A 17,555-nucleotide genomic window follows, 5' to 3' on the forward strand; every position below is an offset into this window, starting at 1 on the left:
TTATGTACAGAAAATATTAGTATCATATCTTGCTGAAATAAAAACTTCTGCCATAGTCTTTAAAGTTGCCTTAAGTTTACTCTTTCTTAAACAACACAAACAATTTTATTATATTTATCAAAATTTATTTTTGTGTATACATGTCCATTGTACTGGTCCTTGTGTGCCATAAAGGACAAAACTGTAGGGAACCGATTCTCTTTCCACCATACCGGTCCAGAAGACTCAACAGGGTTGGCAGCAGGTGCCTTTACCCACTGAGCCATCTTGACAGACTCATTTAAAATTCTTGGCTGAGTGTCTCTACAATTAGGTACAGTAATTAAGCTTTCCAGTATGCTAACCAATCATGATGTAAAAGGTATTCCTTAAAGATTCATACAAACATCACTAGAAAGTATTATTTTTATTAGTCTTTTGGTAATAATTATGCTAAAATTTTACTTTTTTTATATCAGATACCTGCAAAGAATAATGAAGAATTTGACAAGCAAAATTGACAATGCTTGTTGTTGTTCCTCTAACCCATCTGCTGTTTTCTGAACACAATGTAGCAGCTGGATCCTCAGAACCTGCAGAATATTATCAGGAAGCAGAGATATTCCTGGAGGCATATCATCTACCCTGTAAGATATGGGCAAGGAAATAAGTGTTGAAACATAAAGATATACAAACAACAAACAAACAAACAAATGGATGGATGGATGAATGAACGCAATAAAAAACGTTAAATGTGGACAACTGAAGTAAAAGCAATCTTGTGGAACACTCTCTCCCACTTGTAAGCTCTCTAAGTGAATTTCAGACCACCAAGGGGGAGGTAGCTCATCAAAGTCGGGAAGAGCCAAGTATAACGCTGGCCAGCAAAAGCTAAGATCACTGAGCCACGATCACTATGAGAACATGACTGTGCAGGAGTACAGAGACTATTCAGAGCATAGCTGCTGAACTTGTAATAAAATCCTTCTGCCAAAAATTAATAATCTCACCCGCTCGCAGTAAACATACCTCGTAGGCAGCTTTTCAAAGTCAACATCTAAAAATTGTTCATAACTTAAAACAAAATTGTCCAACCACAGTCTCAGGTAATCTGGATCTTTCTAAAATGAAAAGATCATCACATATTAAGTTATCAGAAAAAGCAATGCATAACACCTACATAACTACCTAGCATGGTAAGACCAGCAATTCACAGGACCAGGTCTGCAGTCTTAGCACTTTTCCCCCTTTTGTCTCAACACTTTTTTTTCTCTTTGTTTTTTTAGGCAAGGTTTCTCTGTGCTGGCTGTCATGGAACTCACTCTGTAGACCAGGCTGGTCTTACATTCACAAAAGATCTTCCTGCCTCTGCCTCTTGAATGATGGGATTAGGGGAGTTTGCCACCTCTGCCTGGATCAACACTTGTTTGAAGCAGTCAAATTTCACCATGTAATTTAGAAGTTTAGATATGAGATCATTAAACATCATGGCTTAAGCACTGATCTAAGACAAAGGAATCACTAGCAAGTTGTTTCCCTAAAATAAAAGCATTACACTAGAATCTAGAATCTTAAAGAATGTTCCCAAAACGCACAGCAACTGCTGACCTTTGAGGATTTGTTTTCTACTGCTGTATTGTTTCAAAACCAGCTTATAAATTACCACTATCTATAACTTCACAAAAGAAATCAGAAGACGTACATACTTTAGAGAATGAACGAATAGCATCTATGAGAAATTTTCTAAGACATTACTTGTTCTTTACATTTGAAATTAGTTATCTATTCATTCACTCATTTATCCATTAGGGATAAAACTCCAAAAACATAAGTAACTAGGGTTCTCATTAGATTCTTTATAAAAAGTAGAGGATTACTTCTTGGTAAAAGTGAGACATAAAACAGTCACACAACCATATAAAACTTTAATGCATTTCTCTTCATGTTTAATTTAGCAACTCGCTAGTATCTGGTTCAAATTCTATACCAGCACTGTAGTACTGACCTACATTCTAAGCCCTCATGCAGACTCTAAAGGTCAGTACTACCAAGTGTTTAACAAGTATAGAATTCTCCTAGGAAACTCAGCAATTACAAAGAAGAAAAAGTACTGTTTCATTTAAGAAATAAAGTATCTGTTATCTGGAACAGCAGGCATTTTTAACCTATTATCTTATTTATACCTTACAGCTATCCAGAATAGGTTTAGTTTTCCTACTTTTACAAATTACAAAAGGATATGTAACTTGCCCAAAGTCATAATCTAGAAACTGCTGCAGGGATACATGACATGAATCCAACAGGTCCCCATTCTACTACACCACACTAGCTGTAAACCATGCATGGGGACATAGTAGGTGGAGACTTAGGTTAAAAAAGGAAAGAATGGGTTCAGTCAGGATCTGTCAAGCTTAGGCTAGAATAGTTAATACACAAAATAATCAGATCTCATTCAGCCTAGAAGAATCTGTAGATGAACTACACTTTACCACCAAAGGCCATAAAAAGAAAGATGCCTACATCAGAATCAGGAGTAATTACATTTTTCTCCTCAGTATAAAACAATAAAGATACAACTACCTAGAGTTCTCTTTACCAGACTTTCTAACAAAGCAGACTATTACCACTTAGTCACTCATGATTGAGCTCAGCATGCTGCAACACTACAGCGTGACCTTATCTCCCTTATTTATACATTTACTAACACAATACACAATGTAATTCCAAGAGTGCTAGGGCCAATTCAGTATCACCCAGACTTAAATCCCAGCATTCAGGAGGCCAAGACTAGAGGACTTTATTGTTTGAGGCCAGCTTGGTCTAATACTGAGTTTCAGGAAAGCCAGGGTTACAAAATGAGTCCCTGTCTAAAACAAAAATAACAATAAAATTTAAAAAAAAAATAAAAAGTTGAATACCAATAAAATAAAAAGGTGGCAACTACTGAATATCAACAATAATCAAAATCTATGACCTGCTTATTTTTCTGAAATTAAAAGTAGCCCAATATCTGAATCTCAATGTACTCATAACAAAATTACTCAGTAATTGCATAATATAGTCTAATAGTGGCAAATATGCAATATAGCAAACAGCACCAGATCTAGAGAAAAAATAACTACCATTATAAATTATACTGACCTAGGAGTCAAAGTGATTATATTTAGAAACATACATACATGTCTCAGCTCCAGAATCTAAAACGGTGGAGAAAATTCAGTCTCTACTATTAAAATAAGGAGCAAATGTTGGCCTTAACTCCAATATGGCGTATACACTGGAGTTACTGAACAGTGCAAGTACACAAGGAAGAGCAAGTGGCAGAATTAGTAAAGCGTCCTTCTTGACTGACTTCTAAATACAGAAAGCTAGCTGAGTTGTCTTGTCACAATAAAGAACAAACTCTTATACCTTCTTAAGATTTTAAAAAAGAAAACTTAGGTGCTGGAGAGATGGCTCAGCAGTTAAGAGCACTGACTGCTTTTCCAGAGGTCCTGAGTTCAACTCCCAGCAACCACATGGTGGCTCACAACTATCTGTAAGGGATCTGATGCCCTCTTCTGGTGTATGTCTGAAGATAGCTGCAGTGTACTCATATAAATAAAAAACAAATAAATCTTAAAAGTAAAAAAGAAAAATTATACAAAATAAAAATTTTCAAGATCATGAAGCCAAAAAAAAAATAAAGAGTGAGCTAGGTTGGTGGAAGAGGAAAGGGAATACAAGCCCGGCAATGTAATCCCCTGGAGTGGACTGGAGCAGGGACTACTTCGTTTTCAGGACTGCCATGAACTGCTGCTGTGTGCCTTTCTTCCCTTCCTGAAATCTTTATTGTGGCACTCTCATTTATTTTAACACTCTATGTCAGCTTTGTGAGGGACATATGTTGATGGTGTCTTCTGAATTCAGTGTTCAGTATCAAGAGAAGTCACAACTGAAGGTGATGTTGTAGCTCACAAGCTCCTGGCTCAAGACTGGGTGCATGAATACACGAGTTGTCAAGTGACTGAGATAAGCTAAAAGTGCAGGTTACATACAGGAAGGATAACTGTGATCAGGAAAGCAGATTGTGATAGAATGGGATTTTGGTCACAATTCTTTATTTCAGTAAAAGTTTTTTAATGGTAGTTTGGTTTTGAAGGGTTTGGGATTTGGTTTTGGCTTTTTGTAACAGGGTCTATGTAGCTCTGACTAACCTGTAACTCTCTAAGTAGACCAGGCTGGCCTTGAACTTGGGACAACTATCTGGTTTTGTTTGGTTCAAAGAGCCACCACTCCCAGATCCCTGCAGTAAACTTGCCCCATAATTTCACAGCAAAGGAAACTGTTGTAAGGCAAATCAACATGCTGACACGATGACTAAAGCTTTATTTCTAGCAGGACAGTGGTGACACACACCTTCAGTGCCAGCACTCAGAAGGCAGAAGCAACAGGATCTTGGGTTCCAGGCCAGCCTGGTCTACAGAGTAAGTTTCAGGAAAGCCAAGGCTACCCAGAGAAACCCAGTCTCAATCAATCAATCCATCAAACAAACAAAGAAGCTTTATCTCTAAAATTGCAGTTTCAAGGAGCTGTCACAAGTTGGTTTCTAGGATGTAAGAATCTTTAAAGTGTGTGTTATTCATATTAATTTGTAAGCTACTTTAATCATAGTAGAGGTCTCTTATCTTGTAAACAGTATTGTTATGGGAATATTTACAATTATTCAAGTCATGGAATAGTAAGTTTATGTTATACACACATACATGTTTAATTCTCTAGAATTACAGATGGATTTTGGAAACCTGAAACTGTTACAATGTTCTAGATGGCAGTGTTATCATGCCAAGAGACAATATTCTTGACCAGTTTGATACAAAAAAAAAATCAAGAGGAAACCTTTTTACATGAAAAAGCAGCATGGTAACAAATTCAAGTCTAAATTTAATAATAAAAAAAGTAAAATTAAATGAAGAGGAAAGGGGTTTATAGCTCAGCAACACTGCACCTACTTATAGCATGCACGAGGGCCTAAATTCATTCCCTAATATAAATAAACAACCTTTATTTTTAACATCTTTTATTATCACTTTTACTGCTTTTACTGGCACTACCAGCCTTTGAAAAATGATTCCAACAGATACTCCACAATGTTTGAGGGATTATTCTTAGAGACAGAGAGACAGACACAGACAGACAGAGAATGTATGTGTGCATGCCTGAGCACCCATATAAGGCTCAGATGATAAGTTCGGGTGTTGGTCCTTACCTCCCACCTCACTTAAGGAGGGGTTTCTTGTTCACCACTGAGCATAGTCAGGCTAACTGGCCTGTAAACTTTCAGAAACTCTCCTAGCTCCAGCTCCTATCTCACTGTGGAAAAACTAAGATTACAGATGTGCACTACTGCATCTGGGATCTGATCACATCAGAACTCTATCTCACTGTGGGCAAACTAGGATTACAGATGTGCACTACTGCATCAGGGATCTGATCACATCAGAACTCTTACACTTTTAAACAAGCACTTTTGCCACTGAGCAATTCCCCCCTAGCTTTTTGTTTTGTTCTGGAACTCAGAATTCTCTCAGTCTCCTCAGTATTTGGACATATGTACCGCCACACCCAGGCTCCCAAAAGCTTTCCTAAAGAGTTCTGCTGCACTCTTCTGGACTACTCCCTGCTTCATAACACCAGTCCACTTTCTGAGAAACCAATACTTCTAGTTCTCCTATCCAAACTCCTTAATATGCATTTTATGTGTTTAAGGAATAGAAACACTGGACTTCTCTCTAATCCTAAATAAAAGCTCTTTAAGTCTAGGGCTTCCGGAATTTACTCTCTTCTCCTTATGTACCTGTAATTTCCAATGTAACACTCAAGTATTTATTTTTAACATAGACCTCCCTTTTGAACTCCATATCTACATACAAAGTACTTGAATGTCCCTCAAGGACTGAAAACTCAGAATGCTTACCAGAAAACCTAGTGGTCTTGTACTAGCTAACTTTATGAATGATCTGCCAAAGTATCAGTTTCCAAAATTGGGGCCTCTTCAGATTCTTCTGTAACTAAGCATAATGCTACAAAGACTAAGTGCTATATCCACTACCAACTACTAGGAAAATTTAGATAATCAAAAGAATAACAAAAAAAAAGTGGCTCTTAAGACAGGGTTTCACTATATAGCCAGGGTAGCCTGAAACTCTCCAAGCAGACCAGGTTGGCCTTGAACTTAGAGATCTACCTGCATTCTGAATGCACAGATCAAAAGTATGTACAACCATGCCCACCCCAACAACAAAATAATTTTTAAAGTATTGCATGATGAGCACAAACAAAACCATACAGGCAATATTCGTTTCCTAAAGACAACGTTCAGGTCTACTGATAATAAAATATTCATTTCTTACTTTCACATCTAATGTCCTAAAAAAACATGAAATTAGAAGCCACCAGTACAACGTTTCAAAATCTGTATAAAAGAGGTACATGATTTTTCTTAATCTAAATAAAACATGACTAAATAAAAGCAAAACTTTTATTCTGAAAAGGAACTTTACTGTGAGGTCACTGCAAAACTATCTATTTTAGTCATATTCCAGATTTAGAAGGACAAAGGGCAACAGCAGGAAATGGAGCATCACCAAGGTCCAAAACAAACTTGGTTTTAAGTTGGGGAAAATAAAAATTCACATCATTATTCAAGATACCTAAGCACTATGCTTGAATGCCAATCTTTTGAAAATTAAGATTAAAAAATTTCAGATACTTTATTAGCCCAGCTTTATCATCACCAAAAAGAGAAAAACTGCCCTGACTGTAAACACATAAAGGCCAATGAGAATTATACTACAAAATATAAGAACTGCATTTTCTTACTTTTAATGTACTTATAACTAAACTCATTTTTTCCTCAACAACTTTGAGAAGTAAATAAAATCTCTTTCTCCCATTTGACAGGTGAGGAACTAGAAATGTAAAGAACCAGATGCCCTGATGTGAAGTCCTTAAGATGAAAAGCAAAAAACTAAAGCTAAATTTTGGATCCACTAATTTCTACTAGCTCCACTCAATTATTTCAGGGTAATCTGAATCTCAACAACAGCAGATGAAGACAGAACCTCTCTACAGCACCAGTGCTTGGGAGGATGAGGCAGGAATACCAAGAGTTTTAGCCGGGCTGGTCTCAATTCCCAGGACCTAAATGATTAGTCACAACCATCTATACCTCCAGTTCCAGGAAATCCAATAACCTCTTCCAACTTCCACAGCACCAAGCACACAATTGGTATGCATACATGCATGTAGCCAAAACATTCACATAAAGTAAATCTAATTTAAAAAACTTAAAGAGTCTTTGCCAGCCTGGGATCAATGAGACCCTGTTTACAACATAACTAATGAACCCTGTCTTTCAAACTACACTGCACATTTCAAGATGTCACCTTCCTATCACTTTGTGATCATTTGTTCCAGTAAGAACAAAAATGCATTTAAACATTTTATGTTTAAGTGGTTTGCCTCTGTGTATGTCTGTGCACCACATGTATGCCTAATGCCCTGGAAGACCAAAGAGGTCACTGAATCTCTTGGGACGGGAGTAACAAGACATTTGTGAGCTGCCATGTGGTGTTGGGAATCATACTTGGATCTCCTGAAGAGCAACCACTCTTAACCACTGAACTATCTCTCCTACCTCAAAATAAACTTAAATCTTACTGAAGAATTTGAGCTGCTCAATTTCTCCTCTATGTATCCTAGCAACTAGCTGCTATATACACACGTCTGGTAGAAATACATCTGAGTCAAGCCTAGTGCATGTCTGTAATCCCAGCCACTTAGGAGGTTGAGACATGAAGAGGTCAAAGTTCAAGATCTGCCTAGGCTACAGTATGAGTTCAAGACCACACTGGGCAACTTGGTAAGACACTACTGCAAAAAACGGAAAAGTCGAAGGACTGAGGAGACCGCTCAGCAGTGCAGATGTGTTTATTATCTGCAAAGCCCTAGGTTCAATCAGCAACACTAAAAATATGAAAGAAAAGAAAAGAAGAGAAGGAAGAAAAGTAGGTAGATCAAGAAAACTTGTATATCATTATATAAAACTTACCTCTTTTTGTTTCTGTCTTAAGACTGAGCAATGTAAAATCAGAAGACACTAAACAGGTGTCATTTGCCTATCTACTGGATAAATATATCCAGAGAAGCAGTTGCTAACTAATGAACTAAAATCAGATACTAGATTAGAGCTGTCCAAATTTAATGTTTAACTTTTAAGAACTATATAAAATGTAATGCACTGTCCATTAAATTCGTGACCCTGGGTGGGGACAACTATTTGAAAGCCAGAAAGTTCAGACTACATGTAACTTGAATTAGTGGTCAAATCAACTACTGTAACAATCTTCAGGGAACAGGAATAGTGTTCCTTCTTATCATCCTTCCTATATAATAACTACAAAAGTTAACAAATCTGTTATGGATAGTCATATTTCTAACAATGCAATTAAACCCTATTCCCAGAAGGAAATGGTAAGAAAAGATAAGCTTGAAATATCTGGTAACAAACTTCACACCATAAAGTAATTATGTGAGGGGAGTAGACAAATATCAGCCTGCCTTGATTATTCCATGCACACAAGTATTAAAAATTTGGAGCCGAGCAGTGGTGGCGCACGCCTTTAATCCCAGCACTTGGGAGGCAGAGGCAGGCGGATTTCTGAGTTCTTCTTCGAGACCAGCCTGGTCTATAGAGAGTTCCAGCACAGCCAGGGCCACACAGAGAAACCCTGCCTCGAAAAACCAAAAAAAAAAAAAAAAAAAAAATTATAGAGCACGCTCTGTAATTACTTGTTAACTTAAGAAAAAAACTACTAAGAAGAAACAATTACCAAGTATTTTAGCAAATGTTCAATTTAATGTGTGAGGATCCACCTGCTAAAATAGAAACTTCTATTCAGAAGACTTTCATCTCTATTATTAGTCTTGCAACTGAACTCAGATTAAGTACTTCTACTTATTCCTATCACAGTCCACAGCATTCCTTTTACAAAGCTGTATAAACCAAGAGTACACTTACTAAACTTTCCAACTACTCAGTGGCAATGCCAAAGCATTACAAGAATGAGCTACTAACTACACACTGAAATACAAAGTCAGTTTAGCACAGTGGCAAATATGAAACATGCCTTAACTTCACTGACATAAAAACAGACCTTCATAATCTTCAAAGATTTCTTCTGTAATCAGGTATGTATACAATGTTTTATGTACTCAAAAAAATGAAGTAGGACAGCAAAATGGTAAACACTTTAAATTTTAATCATGAAAAATAAACTTGGTACTCCAGGAAAACTGTTCCTTTTGTTAATCAAGTCATTGTTCTGCAAATCGACAAAAAGAATCAAACATTTATGCAACATGACTTTCTTTTAAGGAACTGTCGTCAATAAATGATGAAAACTCACCTCTCTGCATATCCTAACAAAAAGTGTTGGAACATTACAGTAATATGAAATCCTCATACAACAGGTAACAGGTACATGTATGAATTATTACAGCCTTCCATAACCAAACTAGAACCTGAATCACAGGTCGATACTTGTCAGGTCACAGGCACCCAAACCTAAAGAGAAATAATTTTTAAAAATTTGGAGCCGGGCAGTGGTGGTGCAAGCCTTTAATCCCAGCACTTGGGAAGTAGAGGTGGCAGATTTCTGAGTTCGAGGCCAGCCTGGTCTACAGAGTGAGTTCCAGGACAGCCAGGGCTACACAGAGAAACCCTGTCTCAGGAAAAAAAAAAAATTGAGGATATCCATTAACAAAATACAGATTGCAGAAAACTCTAAGATCAAAAACTGCTTCCTACCACAAGTATGGTAGAGGGGAATCTATATGGTGTCATATATTCTTTCAATAAAATATAGTATATATCATTTGTTTAAATATTTAATTATGCAGTGAGAAAATAAAATTTTATGAAATTGGCAGAGAAGTGTGAATATAAATACATCTTTTAGAATGTAAAGAATTATTCTATCATGATTTTTTTTAATAATTTACTTCCATTCTATTGCATTGGTGTTTGGCCTGTATGCATGTCTGTGTGAAGGTGTCATATGTTGGAGTTACAGACAGTTATAAGCTGCCACGTGGATGGTAGGATTTGGTCCTCCGTTCTCTGGAAAAGCAGTCAGTGCTCTCAACCACTGAGCTATCTCTCCAGCACCTACTGCGATAGCTTTTAAGACATTTTACAGATATCAGATACATATTTGTAGTATATTTTACAGATACATTTTAAATATCTATAGGCAACATTTAAAATGCGTGGAATTTGATTTAAAACACTCAGTAAAGATAGGGAACACAGAAGGTTACAGAAGTACTAGGGTGTACACTGACCACTGCTGAACTGAGTGACAAATCAAGGTTTACTGTGCATCCAACTTCGTGCATATTGACAATTTCCATAATAAAAGTTTTAAGGAAGAGAACTAAAAAAGGTTATATAATAATTCACATTATGAAAAGCATAAACAAAGCTCTCCAAGGTCAAAACCAAAAAAAAAAAAAAAAAGTTAAAGAGAAGGCTCTTCCAGAGGACCCAGGTTCAGTCCCCAGCACACAACTGTTCATAATTCCAGTTCCAAGGGATCCAATGCCCTCTCCTAGAAGGTCAGCCTGGTCTACATAGCAAAGTTCCAGAATAGCCAGGGCTGCACAAAGAAACTCTATCTCTAAAAATAAAAATTAAAAAAAAAAAATCTAAACAACATTCGGTGAGTTTAACAAGCATCCTCCCTAAACATACCATATTACTTAGCAAATGAAAAACAGACACAAAAAGGTAAGTCTTGCTCAGGGTCACAAAAGAAAATAGAAGAGCCAAAACTGAACCTCACAATTCCAAGCCACAAGTCTAAGAATCTCTCAGAACTCTGCTGCAGAAAACATTTTTATAAGATCTAACAAGTCTTCAAATTGTACGAAAACTCGTCAAAACTGTAAAACATGAAGCAAAAAAGGTCTTAAAATGTGACTGGGGGTGGTGGGGAAGTCCTGTTTCGAGGGTCTAACTGCTGGAGAAGGAGCAAAAGCACAGAGGCTAGAAGGTCCAGATCAGTGGTATCCCAGCATCCTCAGGGAGGCGGGTCTAGCCTGTGACTGTGCACTTGGTGACTGGCTACCTGATCCAAGGTCACACGTTACTATCTAAAAAGCAGATTCACCATGAACTGTTTTAAAAAAAAAAAAAAAAAAAAAAAAAACACATTTAAACAACTACTTCTTGAAACAACACAAAATTAAATCTTAAGAGCAAACATGGTTTAATTTTAATCATAAAAATTAGATTTATCTTTCTGTCCAAGAAAGGAGGCTTCAAAATTTGACAGTAGAATTGAATGCAGCTTGGGGACTTGCCTGGAACACTCAAGGCCCTGAATTCTATCCCCAGTGCCAGAGGGGGGGAGCGGAGGAAGAATTCGTGACAAAATAATTCATGCTTATATTCAATAAGGCAAATTTTAAAAAAAATCAGTGTGTATCAATAACATACTATCTTTTCAATTTCAATACATAGTCATTTATTCTACCTAGAAAAAAACATAATTAGTAAAACAATATAATTTCATTTACCATTTCTCATTCTGAAAATGTTGAAAATTAGTAAGTGTAATATATTTTTTAACAAGTCACTTTTAAATTATTGGACATTCATACTAAAATTTCATTTTAACTTTTGGCTAACATGTTAGTCACTATTTTCTTTTCTTTTCTTTTCTTTTTTCTTTTTTTTTTTTTTTTGGATTTGGTTTTTTCGAAACAGGGTTTCTCTGTATAGCCCTGGCTGTCCTGGAACTCACTCTGTAGACCAGGCTGGCCTCGAACTCAGAATCCGCCGGCCTCTGCCTCCCAGAGTGCTGGGATTACAGGCATGCGCCACCACCGCCCGGCAAGTGACTATTTTCAACATTGTCTAGATGAAATAGATTCCTTTTTTATTAGGATTGTTTATTTTCAAAAAAGATATTTCTGTCAATATAAGCCTAAAAGCTATTTAAAATTTTTATATTAACATTTCAAGGTATGTGTGTACACATTTATATAAATATATATGTGCACAGTTACATAAATATATATTTGCAAATATATACTTTAATAGTTATAACTATCAAACCAGGAAGTTAAGAAAAATTATAGTCAAAATGGGATGACTTCTTATGGGATAAATTTCTGGTTAATTAGCTGAAATTATATTTCAAAAACAAACTTGAATATATAATGCAAAACTACAGATTGTGATCAGAGAACATTACCACAACACCTAAGTTAACCCACAGACTGAGAATGAATGGATCTCTGACCACTGCCATATTTTCAATGTACTAAAATAGATCCTCACGTGAGAAACACCCTTCCCAGTGACCTAAACTCAAACTTACTTTGCAAAAATTCACATGAAGGAAGTTATAGAAATTTATTTCTGAATGGCAAAATGGTTAAAAACATGGAACCTGAATCGGATACTTCTGAATTCCAAACTCACACCTATATCAGTTCTCCTGAATAAAGGAATAATTACAATACTCACCTCACCAGACTCTAGTTTGTATCTAGTGAGATAATGCTAGTATGTGCTAACATGTTAATCCCATAATAACCGCCTCAATCAATAACCTTCAAAAATAATTTAAAAGGTTGATAAAGAAAATTAATGTCCAAACAAAACTGTTTTTACCTCCAATTCAGGGAAGAAAAAATATCATAAAAATAAAATATCTGGGGCAGGTAAGATGGCTCGATGGGAAAGCACCTGCCACACAATCCTGCTGACCTAAATTGAATCTTAGGACCCTGTATAAATGTGGAGAGGGCCAACCTAATCCACAAAGTTGTCCTCGGACCTCTATAAAAGTACCAAGGCGCCCATGTGCCCCCTCCCCACATATCCTACACACAATAAGAGTTAGAGTTTTATTTTCCTTTAATAGGTACAATCTACCTATATAATTTTGAGTCATTGAAGATATATCAAAGAAAAACTTGTAAGTTTTTAATAGCAGGCTAATATTGTCAATGTACTTAAAACTGAAAAAAAGAAGGGAAATAAAAGATTTCTTGCGTTTTTTTTATGAATTTTTTATTTACTCCTCTTGCATGTTTTTTTTAAATTCAGGATGGGGGAGTTGTTTGGTATTTTGTTTTTTGAGACAGGGTCTCCTGGCTGGTCTTTCCGGCTGTCCTGGAAATCTCTTATGTAGACCAGGATGCACTTGAACTCACATAACTCCATCTGCCCCTGCCTGCCTCGAGTTCTGGGACTCTGTTCTGGGACTAAAGGAATGCACCACCACACCTGCCAATTCAGGATTATTAATATGAACAAACACACTACACATGAAGGTCATAATGCTGGACACAAAATTTTATAATCAAGTAATTTTAAGTACAGAAATAAAAAGGAAAGCAAATTACCTTTGTACAATAAAGCATCCAAAGTTCAAAGAGCCTCTCTCTGGCTGCCATTCCGGCTTTTCACTCTGGCACTTTAATATTTCCTCAAAAAGGAAGGTTCAAGACCACATCACGTTATTTTATTTTCCCAGTTTCTCAGTCGTTACAGTAAAGTTCAAAGCAGTGAAATAAACAAAAAGAAAAAAAAATGCGTAGAACAAAAAGACTGTCTCAGGTCAATAAGGGTCAATTTCAGCAACTACTCCAACACTTCTTCATCAGTGGTAGCTGGTCTCGTAAATAGGTCTGTGAATTACAAAAATATCCTAAGTTTTTTTAAAACCATATTTGAAAAATAAAAAAACCCACATATCTGTCTGCCTTGCTTACCCCACTCAAAGGGATAAATTTTTAATGTAGTTAGATATTCCAGAAACTCCTCTTTGGCACACTACCACTAACGATCAATTTAAAATACTAAAATCTTGCAGATTCACAACCAAAACTGCGATAGATGGGAAGGAAGACGACTCCCTACTCACGCTTTCCTTTAACCAGGAGAACAGACCAAACACAACAGACCAAACACAACAAATGTCCGAGATTTCTCGCCTGCTTCTTAAAAGTTGCTGGGAATGTTTGCTGCGTTGCAGGGCAGGGCGTGGGGGGAGGGCCCAGGAATTCCCGGTTTGTTTGTTTTAACCATCCACGCGCCGAAAAGTCCCCCTGCCTACCTGGCCTCCACCTCCCCACCCAAGAAGAAAGGGGCTCACACACCGTGGCATGGACCACCTCCCGGGGGAGCCTCCCAGCCCCCGCCTCGCAGCGGTCCGGGGACCTTTCCATTTCCTCCCCGCGTCCCCGTTACGAACGAGAGAGACAAACGCCAGGCGTGCCAATCAACTCCAGAAGCGCGGCCCCGAGCGCTCCGGGACCCAGACCCGGGACCCACGCCAACCGGCCGCAGCTAGACCCGCCCGGGCCGGCCGCGCCCCCTCGCCCGCCGCCGCCCCTCAGGCTGCAGCCCTGTGCCTCACTCCCTCGGGGCTTCCCGCCCGGCGGCAGCCTCCGCCCGACCTCGACGTCCCCTCACCACGAACACAGGCCGGCCACCACCACCCCGCCGCGGGCTAACTTGCTGCCCTCCGCCCTGCCCGCGGCGAAGCCCCGTGTCACCCCGATGCCCGGCGGGAGGCGGAGGCGGGGCAGCGTCGGATGCGAGGCAGCGTCGGATGCGAGGTGGGAGGAGCCAGGGGCGGAGCAGCCCCTCGGCTAATCATTCCGGCCTCTCGGGAGTTACCCGGCCCTCCAGCGGCTCCTCGAGGGCCGCTCAGCCCCGAAGCCCCGCCCTCGGCATGCCTGCGCAGCCGCAGTGCCCTCGGCTCCGGGTTCTGCAAGCAGTCCGAGCCCGCGTGGGCACTCGGGTCAGTAGTCTCCCAGCTGGACGTGGAGACCGACGTGCTGACGTCGCTCCCGCCCCTGCTAGGTGGGGCGGACGGAACTTTCCTCGCAGGCAGTCACCACTGCGAATCAGCTGCGGGCGGGCGGGCGACCGAATGGCATCTAGAAAGGATTTCGATTTGATTTCTTTGTAGAAATGGTTTTGGTCCTGGGACAGAGCTCAAAAGCAAAAAAGAAGAAAAGAAATATTTTCCTGTACTTGTGTTGGTGCCTTTGTACTGTCATTGCCATTCTGTGTCTGTTCCAAGGAGATTGCTCTACCAAGATCTTGGAATGAGTTCTGTCTTTCAGAAAAGGAAGCAAGAGGCAGTCTTATTAGCTGCACCCAACTTTCTTAAGTTTGTTTTAATGGAGGAGAAAAGCGTAAGATTAACCTTTTAAATCTAAATATTTAAGAAACTATTGTGAAAATTTTCAAACATATAAAAAATTCAGTGTTAGAGCAGCTTAGCATCCGAGATGCCCTGTGTTTGATTCCTAGCAACCACACACAAAGAAACAAAGTAGTAAAATGAATTTCTATATATAATCACTAAGCTTCCGAAATAATCATAGCCGCCTTGAAGAAACAGGTCTGTGATCTAGCACTTAGGAGGTGAAGGCAGAGTGATCAGGAGTTCAAAGCTGACATCGACTACCTAGCAAGTCTGGGAACAATCTGTGCCACATGAGGCCTTGCCACCGAAGAAAAGTTGAAGAAAGGAAAGGGAGGGAGATGATCTGTGCAAGCCAGACCTCCTGAAATGGGAGATGGAGACAGGACAGCCAGATAGCATGTAGTAAGTAACCTGTCCACAAACAAGAGACCCTAGCTCTTGGGTCTGTCTTTCAGAAAAGTGGAAGACAAGAACCTACTTATGAAAATTATCCTGACTTATACACATGCACAATAAATAAATATGAAGCTGCTAAAGTCATTGTGGGGGTTCACTATGCAACCTTATTTTTAAAATATACTAATACTCCCCCTTGCTCTGAGTATGTCTTGTACCACACATGTTTGTGTACCCTCAGAGGCCAGAAGAAATCTGATCCCTGAGACCTGGAGGTAGGGCGGTGGGGCTCCTGATAAGGGTGCTGGGAACGTTGTCTCATGACTGGAAATGCTCTTAACCACTGAGCCATCTTCCAGCCCTCATCTATTTTCATCTATGATTAATCTACAAGTTTTTCTTGTCAAGAATCAAGACCATGCTGTAGCTTGGATATCAAAGGTTAAAATAAATTTTGTGATACTGTCACCAAAATGCAGAGTTCCCACTACCCTTCAGAACAAACATCAATGAGAGAGGGCAGGAACGGAATCATTAAGCTTCAGTAACATTATTTAGAAACCCTGTGATCTGAGGAGACACTTGATTAACAACAGCCTACTCACTTCTGATCTCCAGCCAGTTGGCTGGGATGGAATGGGAACAGGGGCAGTCAATCATTCCAAAGTTTACTCTTCCTTCTCTGGTCAGGTGATCAGCCTTGTCTCTGAGATTCTCAGGGTTGGAGCTTTCTCTCTCTCTCTCTCTCTCTCTCTCTCTCTCTCTCTCTCTCTCTCTCTCTCCCTTCCCACCCCCACCCCCACCCCCACCCCATATTCTCAAGACCACAAAGACATGTATTCCTCCCTAGGATCACCTGGGCTAAGTGTTAACACAAAACAAGCAAACCATTAGCAGTGCTGAGCTAGCTATTTACAATGTGTGCCTGAAGACTTCTTTCTGTGATATGAAGTACAGTGTGGCTTTATAAGATTTGAAAGGGCCCCTATCTGTTCCTCTTCTCCCCAGTCCCTATGTGTTAGATAAAATTCAGTTCCCATTGTTTGAAACTTTTCTTAACACTGCCATACCTGTTCATTATTGCTCTTAGCAACTTTTACTCCATCTCCATCAGGACAGAGTTAAGAACAGTTGTTTGCAAGTACCTTCAGAGTTCCTTAGCTTGCTTTGAGGCAAAGTTTCACTATGTAGCCTTGGCTAGCCTTGGCTAGCCTTTAGCAGCTTGCTAAGTAGGCCAGGCTAGTCTTGACCTCATAGAGATCTGCAAACCTCAGCCTCCAGAGTGCTGGAATTTAAAACATGCATCACCACACCCAGCTTAGCTTTTTTTAATTTTTAGATGTTATTTTATGTGACATGAATGTCTGTGTACTGGCATAGCCCTGTGTTTTCCACATATGTTAGTACAGTGCCTACAGGGGGTATTATCCTTGGGGCTGGAATTAAAGACGGGTATTAGCCATCGTATGGGCACTTGGATTGAAGATCTTCTTTCTCTCCAACCCCTCCTTCAGCTTTTTTGTACAAAAACTACATTTTAAATTGTACTTTCTTCTTTGTTGTCTAACATGGGTCTTCTGAAAAATGCTTTCACTCTAGACCCTTTTGGCTGAGAACTTTTCTAAATGATCTTGAGTATAAAACTACATAAAAGAGATATGAAGCCAAACATTTACTAATGATAATACTGAAATTTATTTATTTATTTATTTTTGTTTTTTTTGAAGCAGGGTTTCTCTGTGTAGCTCTGGCTGTCCTGGAACTCACTCTGTAGACCAGGATGGGCTTGAACTCAGAAATCCGCCTGCCTCTGCCTCCCAAGTGTTGGGATTAAAGGAGTGTGCCACCACCGCCCAGCTCTGAAATTTATTTTTAAGTCACTCTTTCGCATACATGTAATTT

General features: G+C 39.0%; 1 protein-coding gene across 3 annotated transcripts in view; it reads right to left on the reverse strand.

The window, feature by feature from the left end:
• The window catches only part of Nbeal1 (neurobeachin like 1), a 149,051-nt gene extending 134,435 nt beyond the window's left edge, over window positions 1-14,616 (reverse strand). For 2 of the 3 annotated variants that reach the window (XM_052192133.1, XM_052192131.1), the window contains exons 1-4: window positions 14,513-14,616; window positions 13,441-13,725; window positions 1,009-1,100; window positions 463-624 (exon numbers count right to left, since the gene is read on the reverse strand). In XM_052192133.1, coding sequence (XP_052048093.1) covers window positions 463-624; window positions 1,009-1,100; window positions 13,441-13,491 — 305 coding nt within the window. In that variant the 5' untranslated portion in view covers window positions 13,492-13,725; window positions 14,513-14,616. Of the gene's footprint in view, window positions 1-462; window positions 625-1,008; window positions 1,101-13,440; window positions 13,726-14,196; window positions 14,393-14,512 lie in introns of those variants that run through there. The other variant, XM_052192132.1, reaches the window with a different exon arrangement.
• Between the last annotated feature and the right edge of the window lie 2,939 nt (window positions 14,617-17,555).

The sequence above is a fragment of the Apodemus sylvaticus genome, chromosome 9 (genome assembly GCF_947179515.1).
Source record: "Apodemus sylvaticus chromosome 9, mApoSyl1.1, whole genome shotgun sequence".
Lineage (NCBI taxonomy): Eukaryota > Metazoa > Chordata > Mammalia > Rodentia > Muridae > Apodemus > Apodemus sylvaticus.